General features: G+C 29.3%; 2 protein-coding genes across 2 annotated transcripts in view; one reads left to right on the top strand and one right to left on the bottom strand.

Annotated features, from left to right (window-relative positions):
• The window catches only part of LOC111690304 (mucin-5AC), a 42887-nt gene extending 40262 nt beyond the window's left edge, over positions 1–2625 (bottom strand). The window contains exon 1 of the mRNA XM_046950155.1: positions 2161–2625. Coding sequence (XP_046806111.1) covers positions 2161–2178 — 18 coding nt within the window. The 5' untranslated portion in view covers positions 2179–2625. The remainder of the gene's footprint in view (positions 1–2160) is intronic.
• LOC111690305 (metallo-beta-lactamase domain-containing protein 1) overlaps positions 1–23682 on the top strand; it is a 71930-nt gene that overhangs the window by 43736 nt on the left and 4512 nt on the right. The window contains exon 2 of the mRNA XM_023452773.2: positions 487–594. The gene's annotated coding sequence lies outside the window, so the exon portion shown is untranslated. The remainder of the gene's footprint in view (positions 1–486; positions 595–23682) is intronic.

Here is a 23682-nt window from a genome sequence, read left to right as displayed (position 1 = left end):
TAGAAAGAAACTGAATTAATAATAATGATTGTGTTAATTCAGTGAAATTTTGTACGTGTTGTTCTTAAGAACAAAGAAAAAAAAGATGAGTATCAAGCATAATGAAAAGTGAAATTAATCTGCAAATTATATAACTTACGTTGGAAATAGTTGTAGTTAAGTAGTTATCAAGATTAAAATTTGAATTTTAAAACAAATTGAAAAAAAACAAACATTTTACGGAATTCTTTTTGGTTGCAAATAAACTTAGATTCTAGATTCGCCGACTTTCAGAATAAAAACAAACATCATCATCTTTGTCAAGGCAATAGTTTTGAGCCACTTGACATCCCTCTATTATCACCAAAAGGTTGGTATCAAATTGAAGGCAGGTTACAGCTCATATCTAAACATTTTTTGTTTATATAATTTTATAACTGAACACAAAAAACATAACATTATTTTACGAAAACAATTAACTTTTTAAACATATTCTTTTCATTTTAGTGGGATTTTCTAAAAGGAAACTTTCCGTCGGCTAACACGCATAGTTTTAAAGTAAATAATGATTCTCAATTTGCTTCATTGATAGCAATAAGGATTCCATAAAAAATGGTAAGTTTTGAAATGTTTATAAACTTTTAAAATAAGCAATTAAACTATACTACCCAAAATTCGATTTAACTTAATGGTGAATATAAAAAGAGTCATATGATTTTGCTTATAAAATTTGATTTTAACATCTCACGTGTTTTATAAATAAATATGAACAATATGTTTTAGATGTTGACAACAGTATTAGTAAGTGCCTAAGTGTAGGTGTTAGTGAGAATTGTTTGTTTGTATGTATTAATAACATTTCCGGCTTTTTGCAAGGCTTAAGTAAAAAATATTAAAGAAATTTATAACCAAAACATTTGTATTGCTGTTTACTATTCTTGGCAACATTAGCTAGCAGCGCCAACAAAACAGCAACAATAACAACATCATCGCAATAACATAATTTAACTCACCACGGATATAAAAATATAAAAGGAACTTGTAGCGCCAGCGCCAACATTTTGCAAACATTTGACATAATTTAGTTTAATACATTTAATATATGGATGTGAGTGTTTGTGTGAATGTGTGTGCATATGTGTTTATGTATTCTTTTTTTTATTTTTTATTTAATTTTATTTATTATGTATGAAAGTATGCATGTATGTATAGAAGAGGTGGTACATACTATGAATGAGTACATAATAATATTTTATTTTTGTTTTTTTTTTCTCTCGGTTTGATTCTGTTATTGTTGCTGATGTCGTGTTTTTACTAGATGGTTGTCTGTCTGCTTGGGTGTTTAATGGATGCATGATGGTAGTTGCTATTTTTTCGCGTTTTGTTTTGATTACTGATTCTTGGTCTCTTAGGGGTCTGTCTGTCTGTATGTGTGTTTATAATGTTATTATTGCTTTTTAATTGTTTAACAAGAGATTTGAAAATTCGATTTCATTTTAGTTGTAAAGTTTGAAGATGATGACGATGGGCTAAATTGGAATGAATATGTATGAATGAATAAGTGTTTCGTTTGTTGGCCTGTTGGGTCGGTCGTTCGTTTGGTATGTTTGAATTTCTATGGCAACAAGCAACTACAACAATAATAGCAACCATCTAGGGGCAATAAAACCACTAAACACCACAACCAATTGCACGAATTGTTTGTTGGAAATTGTCGTTCACGACAACGATGTGTTTAGGAATTTCAATTTATTTTAGGTTGTCGATTACATACAGACATACATGCTAACACACATTGATACATTTATACACATATGTACGAGTATTTTGAATACAACTTGAGTTTGTATGAGTACTTTAAAGATATGTATGAGTGTAAGTTTAAGTGTGTGCGTGACTGAAAAGAAAAACGATGCTAAATAACGAGAATCAAAACAAACTATAGAAAAATGTGCCGCTATTTAGAAAATGCATTTTTTATATTATTTTCTTCATCTACTTTTCACAATTCATACCACTTTAAAGTGGATTTGCATGTGGTTGGTTGGTTGCTTGGCTATTTTGTATATATTTTTTACTTAAACTTAAGGAATATTTGTTTTGATTTAATATATTTTAGTTATTAGCCTAATTTACATAAATAATTTTCAATAAGGCTTAAAATATTTCTTTAGTACTTACTTTTGGTCCAGTCAACATTTTAAACTATTTTATTTTTGTTAAAATTTGGTATGAAAATGTATTTTTTATTTATAAAAAAATCGGGCTTAATTTGCTGCTTTCTACTATTTAGTGTCTATAATCAAAAACGCTATTAAATTAATTTTATTATTAATAAATCGTTAAGCAATCTTTCACTCACTATACATTCATCTTCATTAAATAATTTATGCAAAGACAGTCAGTCTTTTTATTAATAATTTTTGCATTGTTTCTAATGTTTTCAGTGAATTTAGAATGTTTTACATTTTAAGTCTTAATATCATTTGCCAACGGTAAAATGTGAAAACGATTTTATTTATTTCTTGGAATTTCATACGCATTTTACGTATTTTTTTGCTTAGAATATATCGTACTGAAGCTTAAAAAATGATTTTGCGCTAAAGCGCTGAATTTCATGTTGTATCTTGAAGTGCAGAGTTCACACTGGATTTTTTTTGCACAACTAAAAATCAAAACAAAAAAATTATATGTACATACAACATATATAATTTTTTTTCTTTGCCTTAGTCGCTTTTTGCTGTTAGAGTAGCAGTAGTTGGGTGTATGAACGATTTTCGTTTCATAACGTACCGTACGAGAAAGAAGCATTAAATGATTGTGTATACTTATTTGTACATATACATAACTACTACTAGGCCACTACGGAGAGACCTCGATATATTGTACTAATAATTATATAGAAGAAAGTGAAATCTGAAACCTGAACACAATTTCATATTTTTAAAATTTTTTGAGAAATTTTCATTGGGGTTAATTGTTGTAATAGAATAAACTTTCGAATAGAAAATACGTTTCTGTCCTAACGTCGATAAATTTTACTCGATTATGAAATTACTATGGTCCTAAGGGTAGGACCAAAGCTCACAAAAAGTTTTTTTTTTAATTTTACTGAGGGTTTACTGTATGTAGCTTTATCGAATTTTGTTGTCTTGGTTTTAAACCATCATGCACCCTACAGCAGTTTTCTTTTAATGTTTAATATTTAAAAATGTCAGAGGCCAAGCGTGTAATACTTTAAAAATTTATATAAAATTTAGTGATACTAAAACATTTTTTATAAAACCAAATTAAAAGAATTTGCTGAACTTAATAATGTCGAAGGATAAGGTATTTTTGAAATCAGTGTTACCAATATAAAATCATCTAAAATATACATATGTATATTCATGTTTCTATTTGTGTGAATTGTATGTATATGTATGTGTATATAAACCTATATATATATATATATATATATATATTATGTATGAATTTACGTGATTATATACATACAAACATGCATATGTATAATACAAGTTGAAAATTGATGTTCGAGTAAATACACACACACACACATTTAATTATGTATACACATACATACATACATACATACATACATACATACATACATACATACATACATACATACATACATACTTATATTTGCTTAATCCTCCTCTTGGTAGTCATTGTCAAACTGAATTGTCATACTTGAACGACCAAATGACAGACCGACCGATCGAACGCCCGTCAAATTAACGAAATAACTGCCGTAATGTCAAATCTCCATTTGGAGTTCGTTTCATTTTGTACATGCGCTCATTTTGGAAAATACATTCTTCATTTGCCTTGCCCCCACTGTCTCCTTCCAATTACTTTTCAAAGTATTTACTAACAAACAATGGCAACATATAATGACGACAATAACAGCAACAACGACGACGATATAAAACTACGATGCTGAGGATTGGAGATTGGTGGTAATGGTATGGCAGTGGAGTATGGTGTGTCATGGCATGGTGACGAAGTTTTTCCAGCCAAATTACAGCTACAGAGTAAAGTAAAGCTAAAGCTTAACGTATGTACGAAGTACGTGAACTGGCATGAGTATGTACTGTGGTGTGTGTGTGTGTGTGAGTTAACAGGCAACCGATCCAAACTACATAGAGTACTTGGCATTCGAAGTCCTCAGTCTGACTACTGAAGCAAAATTGTGAGCATACTCTGATATTACAAAAAACAAACAGTACAACAATAAAAACAACAAAAAAAAAATACAGAAAAACTGCAAAATAAACGCAATGACAGAAAAATTTAATGAACGACCGACCGACGTACCGACCGACCGTTTGAATAATGGGGGGAAACGTCAAATCGACCCACAAACAAACTACTCGTACAACTACAATGATGGTAATGTATTCGTTTAGTGTTCATTCTACAACGAAATCTTCATGACACTGCCACAGTTGTTTACTACATACGACGAGTCAGTATACAGTTTGCGTGGTATGTAGCAGCCTACAAATATTAAATGTATGTATGGGCGTGTGTGTGTGAGTGGTATGATTATATACATACATTCGTCCCATTGTATCTGTATTTATGTATATATGTATATGTATGTGTGTACATTTTTATATGTATGTATTTTATCTGTTTTTGTTAAAGTTTGCTAGTATTTCTTTTATATCTACGAATTACCAAACAATTTTCAAAGAAATGTATAGTTCTAATACGAATACGAAAACACAACATTTCAATTTTTGGGTTCTAAACTCAAATATGTTCTAAGATTACGAATAAAACGAAAATCTCTAGAAGTTTTTTTGACCGTTTCCTGAGTAGCTATCATATATTAATATTGTGTAATTAAATTTAAGGATTTCGCTATTTATTATATCATAATAAGGGTCTAGTTGTTTAGAAAATATTATTTTTTATATATTTTTTTATTAAAATCCCGTTTTATAATTTTCATATTTCAATTCAAAATAGTAGCGCACACTTGTAATTCTTTAATACCTACAGATTTAAGTTTGTTTTGTTATTGTTGTTGAAATCCCAACTAAGTATAGTGTGTCGTTGTTGTTATTTTGTGCGCAAATTTATATTTCTTTCCACACATACACCCATTAACAGTTATACATAAAAAATATCCTTTTTGTCATGGTTGTTTTTGTTGAATAGACGTCGAGCTGCGTCATACACCACAAATTCCATTCTCTTATTATCCGTTAGAAAGAATCGTTGTTAGTTAGTCGTTCTATGGCAACCTAAGTACATTGTTGGGCATTCAGTATAATCACCAACAATACGAAAATACACTATTGTATGCTGGCAATGGAAACGGACGATGTTGCAGATGATGATGATCGGGCTTTACTCCGATATACTCAAATTATAAGTTTTTTTTTTTTAATAAAATATTTAAAGAATTCATTTTTTTCTTTTTTCATTTTAAAATTTTAGTATTGAAATTTGAATTTTTTGTTAATTTTTTTAATTTATTTCAAACTAATTTTGATTTATAAACTATTCGGAAATAAATTAAGACATTAAAATAACCTAAAATTTTCAGCGATAAATTTTCATTAGTTTAATAAAAATTACTCATACCTCCCGTAGTTCATGTTGAGAAATAAAAAAAATTCAATATGGCCTACGGGTTGTATGAGTGATTATTATTTTTTTCTTTTTGTTGGTTAGACGCGATTATTTTATTTTAATCTATATTGTATGCTTTTTATGCAATAAAAAGTGTAGGAAAAATCATATGTTAAATGATTCCATTTTTTTTTTAAATGCCAGCTTAATGCAATCATACGAATTTGACTAGAGTACCGTTTTTATAATTAAAAAGTACTAAGTACTAAGAAAAACTGCAACTCATTTTAACTAATCTACATACTTAAAGACTAGTCCTTAGCCCAGTCTATCGACTAGTCTGTATATCGGAATATTGTCTGGTATACTTTATTAAATAATATATAGACCAGTCTATGGCTAAGTCTATTAAGTAGTTTTTTTTCGCTGTCTCTCGACCAATCTATTAACTAGTCTACGAATAGGTCTAGTTATTTATGCCAAAAAGTACCAAACAAATCTTGCCTAATACGAACATATTGATCTTCTGATATGAGTTTCTTTACCAAATCACAGATTAGCCTATAAAATCATTCAATTTCACTAAAATTTTGTTTCCAACAACTGATCTAACCACATTTTAATACTTAAATTCTAATAAGTCAATGCATCTACATATAACAATCCGTTATTATTTCGAAAGTAATCAAATGTCGTAAAACTAAAAACTCAACATTCTTTGTCGGTTATTTTAAGTTTAGAAAACCATAAATGTGTGAGTATATTTACAGAGAGGACTTTAATACAGGGTGTATAGTAACGAATAAGCCTTAAGTAAATGCAATTTTCTAACATTGAACGTAATGGTGTGGTTTAGAAACAGGTTGTTTATTTTTGTTTAACCCTGTACACATAATTATATATATAGACATACATCCATAGATATTAACAAACATAGAAACGTAGATACAAGTATATGTATTTGATTTATAGCTATACATACGTATGCATACTCGTTTAATTTAATGTATTTGAGTAAATTGTACACTTAGGAAAAATATTACAAATTGCATATACCCAATACAGACTAAATCTATTTCTAAAATGTATATGAACTTTATAAGATGGTAAATTGTGAAAATTTTATAGTTCTAAAAAATCTGTTTTGAAGAAAATTTTATTAATTTATTTTTGTAAAATTACTAAAGAGTATCCTGTGAAAATGAGTGAAATATTTTGGGATCTTGTGACATTCTAAGGTATTTTAGCTCTGATAAAAATGTTAATTGAAATTACTCAAAATATTATGTTTTATCAGAACTATTTGATATTGGAAATGGGCAAAATGCTAATGAACATGGAAATTTGCTTAAGTCTTGAGATATGATTTTGGGAAATGGAAAGTATATCCGTTGATCATGTTAAAAAAAAATTGAATGTTCATTTTTAAAAGTGTATAAACAGTTATCTGACGAAGTATGCTGTACAACTCGTATGTAAATATAATACACACACACAAACATATGCATGTATATGAAAATATGTATATGTATATACATTAGAAGGACTCAAAAATTAGTGGTCTCAAAATATTTGTCATTTAGCATTGATTGTTAGAAGCTGGAGTACAGGATTGATTATGATAATCTCAAAACTTCATCCTATAAACTTTATTGAAATTCATGATCCTGAAGTAGTAATGCAAGCATGAATTATGTTTATTTTGATCAGTATTACCAGTATGTATGTTATTTACATATATTTGGATTAGTTTTGGACCATCACAAAACTAAGCAAAGTAAATTTGAGAAAGGTTATACAAATACAATTTTGGTTCCCAATTAGTGTGAGCCGTTCTAATATACATGAAATTTTAGATATTAATGGTTAAATTCAAGAACTTCGTAACTCAACATTTGTAGTATTTTCATAAATAAAAACTACTGAATAGTTTATGTGTTGAGAATGGACCTAAACATTTCACTAGTTTTACTGCATTTTATAACCAGAAAAACATAATATTCAGCATCAGAATCTGTCCATCACATCAGGCTTTTCAGATATCATGTAATAAAAAATCCAGTTTTTTTTGCCATTTTTAAGGAGCTTTAAGATAACTTTTGCATACAACTTGTTATATCATGAGAGCCCAATAAAGGTTTCTTCTTTGGATTCAATCCTTTAAAAAAGTATTTTTCTTTTTTAGGTTTCAACTATTTTCAAAATTTTTTTTTAAACTTAGAAATAAATGCTAGTTAAGAGTAAACTAAGTTTTTATGAGTTAAGATCCTTTTATCGCAAATGAGTAATAACATATTAGTTTTTGCTTTTACTAGGACTCATATAGAAAAATATTTTATCCATGCAGTTGGTTGTAAGAAAACAAAAAAAAAAACTTTCAACTTTTGTGTATAAGCAAAATACAAAAACAATAACAAGACTTAAATTAATACAGAGGCTTTTGAAACGAGAAGGGGCAACCCAAACAGTTTAAGAATTTAAAACTGTTTTAGCTAAAACTTTATAAATATCACTTTCTATTAACCTCATTTAAAGATTCACAGTTTTAGAGATTATATGTGAATAGGCAAAAGATCTGCAAAGTACATACCACAGCTCTGATTCTAGAATATGGTAAAAACAAAAAATTAAACCTGTTTAAATGTTTTTGGATTCTATTTCTGTAGAGTTTTCCTTGGTAAAGACTAATGTATGTATGTGTTACATGTATGTATATGTTTGGTGGTGGCACACTACTATTATCTTTTTACACATATGTCATGTATGTTTGTATATATGTACATATGTATTTATGTAGCAGTAAATGTGGTAGATGTGTTCGTGTGGCATTATTTTCATATATGGGGACTATTCTGGCGCAGGCGTCAAACATGTACTTTACAAAGTTGCAATAATACATTGTTGATGTTGATGCTTTAATTTGAGTTACTACCACCACATTTTGTGTACGATCGTATGGAAACATTTTTAGTTTGAAACATTTCTTTTCCCTTCTTTTATTTTTTTTTTTTTTTTGATTCAACTTTAACTTATTATCAACATCATTATCCTTGTTTAATATAAAATCCAATATTCATTTTTAAACCACAGTAGTTAAGAATTTACTATTGTCGCATGCAAAGTTTGACGGAGAAAAAAATTACGTATTCAATATGAAACGAAATGGTAATATAGTAAGATTGTTTTCAGTGATCAAAGGTATATTTATTTTAGTTATTTTATATTATTAATTTAATTAAAAATCTTAAATTATTTAACTTGGGCAGAATGTTTTAAGACTTCAATTTGTTTTTTATATGTTTATAAAACATTTTGACTGCTATGAATATCGTATAAATATACAACCTTATGTATATATGGACCTTTGTCACGGCCCAAGTTTTGCTGTTTTAAAAGGAACATTGCACAGAAAGTATGCTTAACTCTGACCTCAAGAATTTATATTTTTAAATGATTTTTCAATACTTTTTCAAAATTTATGTTGAATTTATGGATTATTTTAAGGACATTTATTATTAAATGAATATTTTTATAAAAGAGTTATATGGCGAATGTGTAAACATCATTATTTCTACCCATTTACAATGAAAAGTAATGATGCTTCTTTATTAGCATTTCAACTCATTACTTTAGCACGGTGATGTCATTAGAGGCAAGTTTTTACCACACTCGCTAACAAATAGAGAGGTAAAGAAGTTCTTGTAATTTCGCTTACAAAGTAGTTGTTAAGTAAGTTGTTTTGTTTTTTAATACCAAAAATGAGACAGTGAGAATACAAATTTAATTTTCTTTTTTGTAAACCTTAGTTCTTACTATACTTTTATATATTAAAAGAAAGTCTTTACTATAATATCTTCTAAGTTATGCAGGTAGTAAGTAGTTGTCATTGAAAAGTATCTTGTTGAGTAAGAAAAAGTCACTACCAGGTTTTTGCGTTAAAAAATAGATTTACGATTTACATTCAATGATTTCTCTAATTACTTGTAAGCGATTGTTGTAAGTTCTTGCCTCCGATGACATCACCGTGTTAAAATAGCTTTTAGCATTTAAACCTCTTGCATTGTAATTAAAGTAATTGATGATAAGGATTTGAAAATATATATTGAACTTTGAATGAAATAATTATTATTAAACTGATATAGTCCCGTTTTCGAAATCTCCGGCTTAATCTGAAGTTGTTCTGCTGGTTGAAATAACTTTTGTAAAGAATAATAAAATAGAAGTTATGGCAAAATCATAAAATATACAGATAGTGATAAGATACATAATGTTTCCGATATTTCGAGTGTTTTTTTAATCACAAGTGTTTATATCAAACAAAATATTTATACAAAATGTTTACTCAATCCAGGGCCTTTCGTACAAACAAACGGGCAGGGATAACACTTCAAAGATTCTCAGAATATACAATATAAATAAAATTCCAAAACCAAAAAGTAAAAACCCCGATTTTTTACGAAAAATTCAAACAAGTACATAGGAAGTACTGATTTAATTAATTACACAAAATAAAGGAATACAAATAAAAACATACATTAACTAAGAAATAGTTAACTTTAACTCCTTTATAATATTTAGACTTATTGATGATTTTTAAAAATAAATAAAAAGGACTTAAATTTTAACAACCTTTAAAAACCACTTGTTAATATTTTTACCCTTAAAATAAAAAAACAATAAAATTAGTAAGAGCAACAAATAAAATCAACAACACACATAATAATGAATGACAAGTTATACATATATTTTTTATAACGCCTTTCAAAAGGAAAACAAAATAAAAACCAATAGTGCTAATGAAAAATTTTACTCTAAAGTGAATGGTTGGTAGAAAGAAGTTGAATGGATATGTTGTATGTATGTCTGATTGTATGTACGATATTGTTGAGCATTGTTCTTCTTCAATTGTTCACTAAACTTAATATTGATTGTACTCGTACATAAATTTACTTAATACGGCTCAAACGCAACTCATTGACTAATGATGAATGCTTGTTTTGGCTGACTGAATGGTGGCATACTTTCAAACATAAAACGAACCAAACAAAAATAAAAAACACAGAAAAATAAATAAAAAAAAATTAAACGAAACGTAAAAATCATCACATTAAACAAAACACAAAAAAGTCAAGGTCGTCAATTGTCTGCTACTGCTGCTACAACTGCTAACACAGGCTATATAAACCGTCATTGCTTAAATGTAAAAGAAAAAAAAAAACTGTGAAAAAAATGCAAAATAAATGAATGAACCAACTACAACAAAAATAACATTAAGTAGCAGCAGCAGTAACATTGCGTTTTTAAATTGTATCTATGTATCCAACCTAACACAACAGCAACAACATAACAGCAACTGCTGCTGTCTGTCTATATTTCCTTCTGCCTGTCGATACATTGATACATGTTGTAATAATAAAAATAAAAAATAAACCAAAAAAAAAAATGGTAAGAAAGGATTTAATAGCTGTTGGCAAATCAAGGAAAAAGCTCACCTTTTGTTGTTGCTGTTGTTGTATAGTTACGAGTCTACTAAAAACGTAAACAAAACTGAAAATCATGACAAATTCTGTGACAAGACATACTACTTCTATACATACACAAAAACATATATATGTATGTATTTATGTATGTATATACCTATGAGTTAATATAACGGCTGAAAATCATGCCAATGATGATGGCTGTTGATAATAATGATGATGCAGATGATGTCATAACTTAGAAAAGTTTAGGATTTCCTTTTTTCTTTCTTTCAGTTTTGCATATAAACATTATTTCGCTGTTTAACTTGTGTGCAAATTTTGTTTATCAAATTAAACACGTATACGACATGTTGTCCATGTGGCTAAGAGGTGAAATCCTAGACAATATACAATTTACAGTCAGACTTAAAGAAATAAAATGTTACATACATTGTATATACCAAATGTATAAATGTAAGGGTGTTTCTTAAATGTAAGGGTGTTTCTATCTATCTATCTATCTATCTATCTATCTATCTATCTATCTATCTATCTATCTATCTATCTATCTATCTATCTATCTATCTATCTATCTATCTATCTATCTATCTATCTATCTATCTATCTATCTATCTATCTATCTATCTATCTATCTATCTATCTATCTATCTATCTATCTATCTATCTATCTATCTATCTATCTATCTATCTATCTATCTATCTATCTATCTATCTATCTATCTATCTATCTATCAATCATGATAGAATCACAATCATTTCTCAGGATAACTAATTCCCTAATTTCCATTCATAACTTTTTCTTTGTTGTTCTTTTATCTTACAATCTTTGTAATTTTTTTGTCATTTTTCTACCAAAAATTTAATGGCTGTAAAGAAAAAATCGAAAACACTTTCACTGTTAAAATCATTTAAGGTGCGTAGACGACGCAAATATTTTACGATGGGTACAATCAAAGAGTTTTGTTAGGCAATATAAAGGATCTCATACGGTCTGTCTGTCTTTTTATCCTTCTTCTTTTCTGTTTTTGGCCAAATAATGCAGGCGGCCTACAACAAGAACAACTTCACGTACTAATTTAAATACGACGAGAACATTTAAATGTACATATGTATGTATATATGGAAGACTGTTTGTATGCATGGATGTATGCATGCATGTCTACTGACTGGCTGGCTGGTTAAATGGATGGCTGGATGGTTGGTTCATTGAATGGCTGACTACTGTCTATATTTGTTTAACATGTTACGTTCGACAGGCTAAATGTTATTGTAGAGTAGTAGTAGTTGTTGTTGCTACTTTTCGCATATTTGTATGTCAGCCAGCATCACCATCGTCATCATCAGCATAAAGGATTGTAGTAGGAGCACTAAAATATTCTCAGACTTAAAATGTACACACCGATACAAACACCTATAGATATACATATACATACTTACACAAATATACATACATATAAACAAACAAACATTAAGATGTGTGGATTCGTGAGTTTGTATGCAAGTCAATATATGTATATGAGTATGTCTGTTTATAAGTATGTATTTTGTTAGTGTCTGGCAGTGCGTTCATATTTGTAACAAAAATTGCATACATATAAACACCACATTACTTCTACGAATATCCGTACATACGTATCTGTGTACTTAGATATGTATGTACATATATTCGTCTACATTTATGTAAGTACAAAGTCTGAATATATGTATGTGTTTTCATGTTAAGAATTTGCTGCGTGCTCCGTTCATATTTGACTGATGGTAGTGGCGTTTTTGTTTTTGCTGCTGTTTTGTTGTTGTCGTTACTAGTGTTGTTTCTACGCTTATTTGAAGGATATTGCAAATCCTTGAGTCTGAACTTAAATAGGTCACTGAGCTAAAAACTTTCAATACAAGTACGAGTAACAATATCAACCAAACCAACTAACAAACAACCAACTAACTACACAAGCATTCGTAGAATGTTTGTTTATTTAAAATCGCAAAAATACATATGTACACTCACACATACCGTTGTGCACATCCTTACAAAACATATGATAAATCTTTATAGTAAATAAAGCATGTTGCACTTAAATGTTATAAAATGTCATCATTTTACATTTAAATAAATAAAATTCAACAAAAATCAAAGTACCAAAAGCGATACAAAACGAGCTGTTGCATTTCATCGTTTTCCTTTTTGGTTACTTCTAAAGGGAAAGTTCTTTTTCTATTTGTATATTTTTTTTTTGCAAATGAAATCGTATGGATATTCTAACTAAAAATGTAATTATGTATGTATAAATGAATGAATGTAAATATGCATGAATGTTAATTTATTTGTACTTCATGACTGATTTTCATTGCCATTTAAAGAGTCTTGTTTGTGTGATTTTTTTATGATTGTCTTGTTAAAAACTCTGGAGGATTGTTTAAAAATTAGAATTTTTATTAGAGTTTCTTTTTTTTAATTTCAATGTTTTTTATGAAAGAGAAATTAGGTTAATTTTTTGTATGCAAGGTATGAAAAAGGGGATATTCAATTTGGTTTTAAGTATTAAGCGCCAATTATATTGCAATGTACATAATTTATAGATACTCCTCTACATACATACATACATACATACATACATACATACATACATACATACATACATACATACATATATACATATTTCGGACGCAGACATGATTTTTAAACAATATAATTGGACCCGCTGATATCAATAAACTTTCGTAGGGTCGGTTAAACGTTAAAAAATATATTTTCAAATTCGAATATTTCCAAAGCTATACGAGATAATTGGTAGCTTGATGAGTAAATTTTATATGTGTTAATTTTTTGTCTTAGAAAAGTATTTTGCAGATATCTGTCTATGCTCCGGTGGTCCCATAAAGTCTAAATTTATATTCTTAACTTGTCAACACTCCTTTTTTACGTATGTGAAATTTCATCACTTCTACAGAATTATTTCCCTCCTTTATATATCAATACCACTGTGTTAGGTTAAAGCAATTTTTCTGCGAGAACTTTGTATGGGAGATAGGGTTAATTTATATCCGATTATTAAGAAGATTCTCTAGACTTATAGTTAAGGCCGTAGTTGCGCCGATTGTTGTAGTGATAATAGTGTATTTGCCGTAATTATTAGTTGAAATAACCGATATCAAGTAAAATCAACAAAATTTATCTTTGGGTCAAAGGTAATTAAAATATTTATCGAATAATCTTTAAAATTGCGACCTGTAGTTTGAAGGCAAGTTTTTCATGAAAATACAGAATGTTTTTGATTTTAGTTAGGGTGGTATTTTTTCAACATACCACTTCCTCAATTAGGTGATGTGGGGTATAATAAATAAATATTTTATTAATTCCAAAAATTGCTTTTTATATTCATAACTCTTAAACTTGTTTGTTTTGGATATTTCTTAAATAGAAGTAAACAAAGGTACATTTAATTGCGAAAAACATCATCTCTTCAAGAACGTTTCAGAACTATTTAAACTTAATATCAAAATTCTGAACCATCAAAGAAATGAAGAGATTTGCGCATTAACATTTTTAGATATTATTCGTTTGCAGTTTCGGAATTTCCGATGAAATATAATTTTTTTATATTTTATATATTAAGGGCTTTATTTATAACAACGTGTCAAAGGTTTATAAAACACAGTTCGTAGTTTTGCATCCCTCATCCGTAAAATTGATTCTGAAAATGTTAAGGAGTCTGATTTCAAGACAAATTGGTAGTAAATTTTCCAATAATAAAGAATGGATTTAAATTAATGTATAATATTTACATCATCAAACTATCAGGGCCTAATAACTGTATTTCTTTGTTGAATATCGTATTTCGATAAACATAATACAAACGATAAAATTGGTAACAATTGCCATTTATATATTATTACTACTATTTCTAGAAATCTATATTCGAAATAGTCTATTCAAATTGTGTCATTTCCATTAGAAAATGTTATTTTATTATTCATTTACTAATTCCTTTACACTTTTAAAATACTCATACATTTATACATAAAAAGTTTACGCATATTCATTCATTAAGGCCAATATTTAACTTTGAAAACTATGAGTAACTGTTCTATAAATTTATTTAAATTGTTTAAATTTCTAACGTACTTTTTTAAAGATCTTTTGTCTCCTCCGTTATATTTCATTTCATTTCTAATACCGAGTACTGAAACAAATAATAAAAAAAGAGGAAAGAAAGAACAAATGAATGAACGAAGGAAAAAAATTACAGTAAAATAATAAAACATCTCTGACGAACATCCTTAACTGTACATACACATACACACACACACTTCCATACTTAGTGCTTGAGTGTTTATTAGAAGTGCCCCTATAAAAGTGAAGTTTTTTTATTTCAAATAAATTTATTGTTAATTTAATATCGATTTGAAAACATATTTACTTATTAACGGTTTCTTATTTCGATCCTGCTACCCAATTAAACTTAAATAAATCTGAACAGATCTAATGTTTATATTAAATATCTTATTGTTTGATTTTTCGTTCTTGTTTCTCGCATCCAACAGAACTCCTTGTGCACTCTGGTAGTTTTTTCCTTATTGGATATGTTTTTCTGTTATATAAGTACATATATATGTATGTGTGTGTATAATGTATTTTTTCTCGTATATTGTACTTTCTTTTACGATGTTTACATTTGTCCAACAGACTCGTGTAGACGTACGAATATTAGAACTCACTGAGGATAAGAGGATAAGATAGATACATAGGATAGAATATAAAAAGATATTCTTTCATTTTCATCAATTTTTGTGTAGCATCGTGCAAGAAATTTAATCAACAATGCCTCCCCTACAACCCAATCTAATAATATTCTATTTTACCCCCTCTGTATCTCTGACAGCTCAAGTTTTCGCATTATAGTCATCTTTGCATTTACTCATAGAACTCGTGCTACTACTGCTACAATGGTGCGATGTTGGAAATGCTTAATAAAAGGTCTTTTAATGTACGCTACTATAGGTATTAAAGACTTTTTAAGTTTGTGCAAAATACTTTATCGGTTATGTTATTATAAAAGTTCTAGCTTTAATAAAGATTAAAGGTTTTAAATTATTGATTCTTGTAGATATTTGATTTATAGTGAAGAACACTAGTTAAATTAAAATACCTGTTATTCAAATATTCTGAAATATATCTTTACTTAACGCGCTTTCTCAATCAACATCCTTTCATAGGGAGTTAGCATTCGTCCAAAACTGTTTTATATTTTTATATACGTTTTTTTACTTTTAGTTTCAACTTAGCTGAATAAAGAGGGTAGAGATGAGCCAAACCTTTCAGGATGTAATTTAAAAGAGTAAATTCTTTTTTAACCTATCACTGAGAATGGTTTTTTCATTTCAGTATTTATTTCTTTTTTTACCCTCCATCAAAAAGATGAAGAAACGTATATAAACATTTTAAACAACTAGAAGTCGCTTTTCGGACCAGAAATAATCGAAGAAACAGTAGGCATTATTATTTAAGATATTGTTCTGAGATTTTTTAATTTTTCTAGGTACATTAATACTTATCGTTTAAGAAAGTATTTCTAGAAAAAAGTTAAGTTTTATTAAATTCTTGTATATTCCAGACATGTTTGTAAATATATCATATGTAGTCCAAATACGGTCCTTACAAATGTTGTATTTCTCCCAAAATTGCCTGTAGATATGTTTGTGCTGTACTGAAAATCGGTGGTACTTGACCATTGCCCCCATATATGAAACCCAAATGATGAGGACCGGTTTCAATCTTCTTATAGAAAATCAAAGAAATTGAGATAAAATTAGACAAAAATGATTTGTTTGAAGAAATTAATTGCGATTTAGGGTTTGATTGATGTTCCCATAAAACGACCTCTCCAATTGTAATTAATAATATATATCCGATATGCCATTTTTACTTGTTATATAATAAGTATATATATGGAGACTCAAAAGCTTTTCATTTCAGTTCATACATAAAATTAGATCCCAGTTTAATAGTTATTAATTTTCTTTAATTTCCTAAAACTTTAAATAAGAAAAGTCTTTAAAACCCATACTTTTGGGGGTCTGCTTCTTCTCTAAATGGATAAATTTCTATGTGAATTTATTTATGTATGAGTGTGTTTATATTATATGTATATTGTAACGAAAAGATATCGAATGTTCATCCTTAGAAAGACTTTTGGGGGTTGTAGGCGATATTGTTGAAGATGACTAGAAAGGTTGGTTGGTTGTTCGGTTGAGTTCAGTTGTGCTGTTAGTTGGCTGTCAGTAGATGGGAGTGGGTTGAATTTTTGGGCGCCTTTTATCCTAGTTATATTGTCATCGTCATTTTTCCTGCAAAATGCTTAGATGGAAAAATACGAGAAGAAATAAAAAAACAAAATAAAATGTAGATGAAGAAGCAGCAACAACGGCAGCGACAGAAGGAGATTGAGATTCTATGAGTAGAATATACAACAACGTAATAGCAAGTATTAGTCTACACTGTAGAATGTGTATTTTACTGATGAATAAATATCTTCAGTTTTTGTATTTTTCGTTTAACGAGTCCTTGCTGCTGATGCCGTAAATACATGCATATATACAAACATTTGTATCTATGTATATCTGTGTATATATTTACAAATGTATGAGTGGGTATGTGTGTAAGCTTGATGTTGGTTTATTATATGATGTGGATGCTAAAGTTGCTGTTGTTGCCCTTGTTGTATATCTGCAGTCGCATCTGTATCCTTCGGTGAGTGAGTCACAACCATTTGCGACCTCCTCACATATACATTCATACACAAACAACCAAACACATACATATGTACATAACAAAGTGAATACATTCATATCTCTTATATTCAGTTTTGTATGGTTTTTGGTTTCGGTTGTTGTTCTGTCATGACTCGCCGGCAGTCTGTCACTTCGTACGTACAACGGTTACACGTTATAGTCACTTTGTCTGTAGTGAGGTGGATGGATGGGTGGTTGGGTGTTTGGTTTGATTTTCGGTTCGTTGAATTCGCCTGTAAATGTTGCCTTTGTTGTGTATGCAAGTGTAAGTAGGTGTGAGTGTAACAGTGTGTGTCAGAGTTTTAGTATGAGTGTAAATGTATATGTGTGTATTTTATTTACCTTCCGATGGTGAATAGGTTAACTTCGCCAACTCGACTCGACTCATAGTCGTAATCATCATTTTTTATAAGTGTTGGTTGTAGTTCGTATGACTGTTGCCGTTGATGATGGAACTTTGGGTGTTGGGATGAATGGGTGGGTGGTTGGCTGCTTCAATGTTCATTTCATTTGGATAAAAGTCTACAGTGGTGGTGGCATTAATGGTGGTTTCGTAGTCAGTCAGACTGGCATACAAGCAGTCAGTTGAATTGATGTACCATGTTCTTGTGCTTTTCATATTGAACAAAATGTGTTTGTATGTATTTTAGGTTTGTACGAGTATATGTTTGTTAATATAAAAATACAGGGTGTGACAATTCGAATTTTAGAGATTATAAATGTATTTAGTTTTTACTTAAATGTTGTCAAGTAATACATATATTTATAAATAAATGTTTGTTAGTACATATAGGACAATAGGAAAGGTTAAATAATAAGTAATTTTGCAAGGATTTTGAAAAATGATTCCTTTTAATGATATAATACTATGATCAATTTACACAAAACACTGATGAGACACGTAAATTTAAGTGTGGATAGTAGAATCTAGTGGCGTAATTCGGAGTAAATACTTAATTTTTTAAGTCTAATAGGTTTCTGAAATAAATTTTAATTATATAAGCAAGTCTCATTGGATCAGGGCTGAATTTTAACGTACAGATATAATTTTATTTGACTTCATCATTAGGCTCTAAGTATGTTAAGTGTGATCATTTGACGGGAACTTGAAGTTTGTAAAAATAAGGACCATGAGTGTGTAAACACAGCCTTACCAGTTATATGTTTTTTTCTTTAATATTTTGACGTTACATTGTACATATACTTAGTATAATTTTCTACTATGTATTCTACAAAAAGAGCATTTCAAACTAACAGTTTTAAGTTTCAAGTTATAGACAAATTCCATTAATTTAATGTAGCACCCTGTTTAAGTCAACTTTATAAAGAACCCACGTTGGTTGATTATAGCACTTACAGTATTTTACGTTTTTGTAGTAGTTGTTGGTATTTTTTGTTTCCCATTTTTTCATTTTTATTTTATTTTTTTTTTGTTGTACTGCTTTTATAAATGATGATGAAATTGTTAACCCAATATAAACGAGTGGTGAAACAAGAAAAAATATACTTAAATTCAACAAAAAATAAAATTATTGTTTAAAGCTAAAAACGTGGCAACACTATTTGCACAAATCCAAGGATGTACTTGAAACCCAGAGTTGTAATTTAAATTATACAAATTTCTGTTGAAAAAAAGAAGAAATATAAGAGAAGTTATAATTCAAATTCTATGAAAATTAAATTTTGTTAATTCTACTCATTTCTTTTATAGTAGAAATTGTGTTTTTTTTTTGCTTAGAATTGAATTGAAGAATTGAAATTATTTTACATTTGTGTTGCACCTTCTTAATGAAAAATGTTCAATGATTTTAAATTTAAGAGGAAAGTTTTTTTTTATCAATAATAGTGTTGTATTAAATTGGAGTGGTTGTTAAAAGCAATCACCCCAAGGTCCTTATTTCATCTGCTTTAAATATCATTGAGACAAATTTTGTGTCAACTTAACGGATATGCTGATTTCCTTTAAATATCCAAAGTTCATATTTACAAGAATTTTATAATATAAATTTAAATATTTGTTATTCTCTCTGACATTTGATATTCGTAAAATCATAACTGTTGTAGGTCTTATTGCGGACTGCTGAACTGTGAAATTTTAACATCAAGTCATTTTCTGAAAGGTCAAATTAGGCCCGATCATCACGAAATTAGCTTTAACATATAAACTTATATTTACAAACTATATTCTAACCTAATTTACCGAGCCCATCGGGTCTTTGGTGGGAATCGAATCCCCAGTCTGATAGGCTAGCACATAACCATCAAGTCTACCAGGGCACCCATTAAGACTTTAATAAAACTAAGTTTTGCCGATATTTCGAGAGAGATTTCATGTCAAGTGACCCAATAGTACATCAAGGTTAGTACTATTGGATAGTAGACCAGAACTGCCGTACTTAGAGGTGGTCAAAGTTGAATATTTTGGCCATTTAGAGTTTTATTCAAATGAGTGTAGCATGGTTTACATGGACACACAGAGAGACGGAAGGACATAGTTAAATCAACTCCGTACATCTTGAATCAGTAATTTAATTACTTTAAAATTAATTGAGTTCTTTAGACGTTCTCTAGGTCCTATATCGGTTGGGGTTAAATTTTCATGGAATTTCCCATAAGTAAATACATACATAGTACACTCTAGGTCCATGTCCATCTGCTATAGTGATAGCGTTAAAAATTTGCACAAGCTAGATGTATATAACCACGTATGTACCAAATTGTGGTGGTCATAGTAAGTTTTTCCTGGGTACATACCCAGCAGTTCGACGGGACAATCCCGAACTGACTACTTAACCTACCACTTGTGGTGGCCCCTAGCCACCTGACTACCCAGGTGACCAACCATTTTAACATGGGATTGTCCTACGAGAAAGTCAATCGTCACTCTACACCCCACAAAGAGACAGTAAAGAGACGATTGCCTCCGCTCTCGCTTACATAGGGAAGACTAAATTGACGACTGTCTTCATTCTTGTTTTCAAAGAGTTTATTTGTGACGAAAGACCAAAAACATACGAATTGGAGTCAGCCAGGTGGTAAGATATAAATGGAACTAAAATTTAAAAATTTCAAGTGTATAATCTCTAGAATACTATGGGACAATAATGTGACGATTGACCCGAAAGATATAAATTCGAGTAAATCAGATTGTGGCATATTAGTAGAAAGTAATAATCATTTCTCCAAAAAAGTAAAATACCTACTTCCGGAAATACAAAAAAACTACTTTCAAGAGTATAATCTCTAGGTTACTTAAAGTAAAGAGACGACTGTCTCCGCTCCCGCTTACAAAGAGGACACTAAAGTGACGACTGTCTTCATTCTCGATTACAAAGGGTACATTCGTGAAGAATGACCCAAAACATATGTATTACGATCATCCAGGTGGTTAACTATTAGTGGAAATTACTGTCTTTTTCATATGCATTGACTCTTTGTCGAACTGCTGGGTATTAAATATTGAAATAATCATCAAAATTTTCATGTATCGCTTTAATTTAAAATAGGCTTTAGAAATGATTGAAATTAGAAAAAAGATCCTAGACTGTTCTCTTAAGTCTCACGTAACATTTAAAAGAAGAAGAGAAAATGAAACGCTGTTATTTTCATAACAATTCTAAAGTTTAATACTAATATCAAGGCAAAATTTTTATTAATTTAGTGTTGAATTGCTGTGCTGTGTGTGTGCCCTTCACCAATTTAATACTTGTTTCATTTGTGAACAATTACTTCGATGATCTGAACCAATTTTTAGAACATTTCACTTCACTGTAGACAATTTCGACCAGATGTGTTCATCCATCGCAGTAATATTTTGCTACGATTGTCTTTATTTTTAAATAGTACATATGTATGAGGGAGTATGTGTTAGTATCTGTGTATGGTGTAAGAGTGTGTGTGTCAGTTTTTCGAACACTTAAAATAGCACTCTGACGAATACGTTCGTTCATGGTAAATATTGAATATGTTTCATTGCATGACGCATAGACTTTTTGTTGTTATTGCTGTTTTATACGAGTATTTTTTTACCCGTTTGGATATTTTTGCTGTTTTTTTGTTCATATTGTTTGTATTTTAGCTCTGACTGACTGGTGTTTTATGAAATTCGTGTTTGGTAAACGTAGTATTGTGTTATTTTTGTTTTTTTTTTTTTTTTGTAATTCGCTTTGTTGTGGAGGCGCTGTGGCAACACTGTCGCTGAATAGTATCGGTTTATTATTGTGCTAAAAACAAACCATACACCCACTGGTTTCTCTAATACCCTACGCAAATGTCTACTCCAAAGTATGTACTTGAATTTAGGGAGGATGGATGTACATGTGTGCAAATAACATACAGGGTTTAGTGTTGGGAATAGATTTTATTTTTGCTAGGAATGTTTTTATTTAAAAAGTTTTACATGTTTAATATAATATTAATTCAAAAAATTCATTACTATGCTTGTAAATTGTAGGGCACTTTTCGCTTTCGTCGAATACCATTAAATTTTGTTTTGCATGTACATATATTAATTTGTTTGCAAGTTGAAATGGTATTTTAAATTTTGCGCGTTTTATACTTTTTTGTGTTAAATGTGCACTCAATTATTAGTTACAAGAACTGTGTAAATGTGCCTAGAAACAGGTGAAACACACATACACACAAATAAGAATTTTTTACTTACTATTTAAATAAACTGATCGTAGTATTATAAAACTACAATTTATTTAAAATATTCAACAATTTTAGGATTTACTTCATTTTTAAGGGAAAGTAAATAAAGCCTATTTGATAAATATGAAAAGTCTTTTATAAATCTAGTTGTACTATGTTTTAGTATAATTAAACAATTTTAACTTATAAATATTTGTAAGTTGTAATAGTCAGATGTGCTGTATGTAAAATGTTCTGTTAATAAAATATGGAACAGGAAGCTTATGTTAAATGATTCACTGTAAAATGATTCATTCGTTAAAATATCGTGATTCAAACGGAAATTTTATTTAAAATACAAATTGTTGTTAAGTTTCTTTTTTGATCTCGGTATCCTTTTTTGGTTATTATCAGAATATTGAAGAGCATTGGCTCCTTACTCTTACCATTATTATCTTACTTGTTATAACCTTGTTTAGTATTCTGAAATCAAAACATAAGATTAACATTTTAGGCAGAATTAATTTGTTCCTCCTCATAATTATTATAGATTGTATTCACAAGAATCGTGAAGTGGGTTTAAAATATTTCTAACACTTCTGCTAAGTTCATTTTTATTCATACAAACTTGGGTCACGATACTGGTACTTATTTTAAATTGGTTTGATCATAAAGAAACTTACGGTATACATTGGATTATTTCTATTAACTATTGTGAGCTAGCACCCCTCTAATATGGTAACATGTTGATTCGCGTTAAAAAGTTCATCTTTTGACTTCAAGGAATTATCAAACCAATTTCGGATATTTTGTTCTAAAGTCGGCTTTACACGATCACACAAGTAATATGATCTGTAAAAATTATGTATAGAAGAGTACGAATGGGATCGTCTAAAAGCAATATGTAATGAAACCGTCACATTTTGAGAGAGAATACGGATGAAAATTTGATAGTCGTATGGCTCTCTTCATTTGTTTAAAGTGATTAAAAAAACACACAGATCGCATTAGATCAGGGATGTATTTTTATGTAAACACATATAAAAAAAAGTGAAACAGCTGTTTCCATCTTACTTTTTTATTATTTTGTACTAATCGTGTAAACACAAAAAATATTAATCATACGACTTTTATTCTCTTTTTTGTTATACTGATGGAATTTGATTTTACTTTTTCTTCTGACTTTACGTAAGTGTGATCGTGTAAAGTGCCC

This window comes from Lucilia cuprina, chromosome 4 (genome assembly GCF_022045245.1).
Source record: "Lucilia cuprina isolate Lc7/37 chromosome 4, ASM2204524v1, whole genome shotgun sequence".
Lineage (NCBI taxonomy): Eukaryota > Metazoa > Arthropoda > Insecta > Diptera > Calliphoridae > Lucilia > Lucilia cuprina.
Note: the sequence above shows the minus strand (reverse complement) of the source record. Positions and strands in the feature narration are given on the sequence as shown.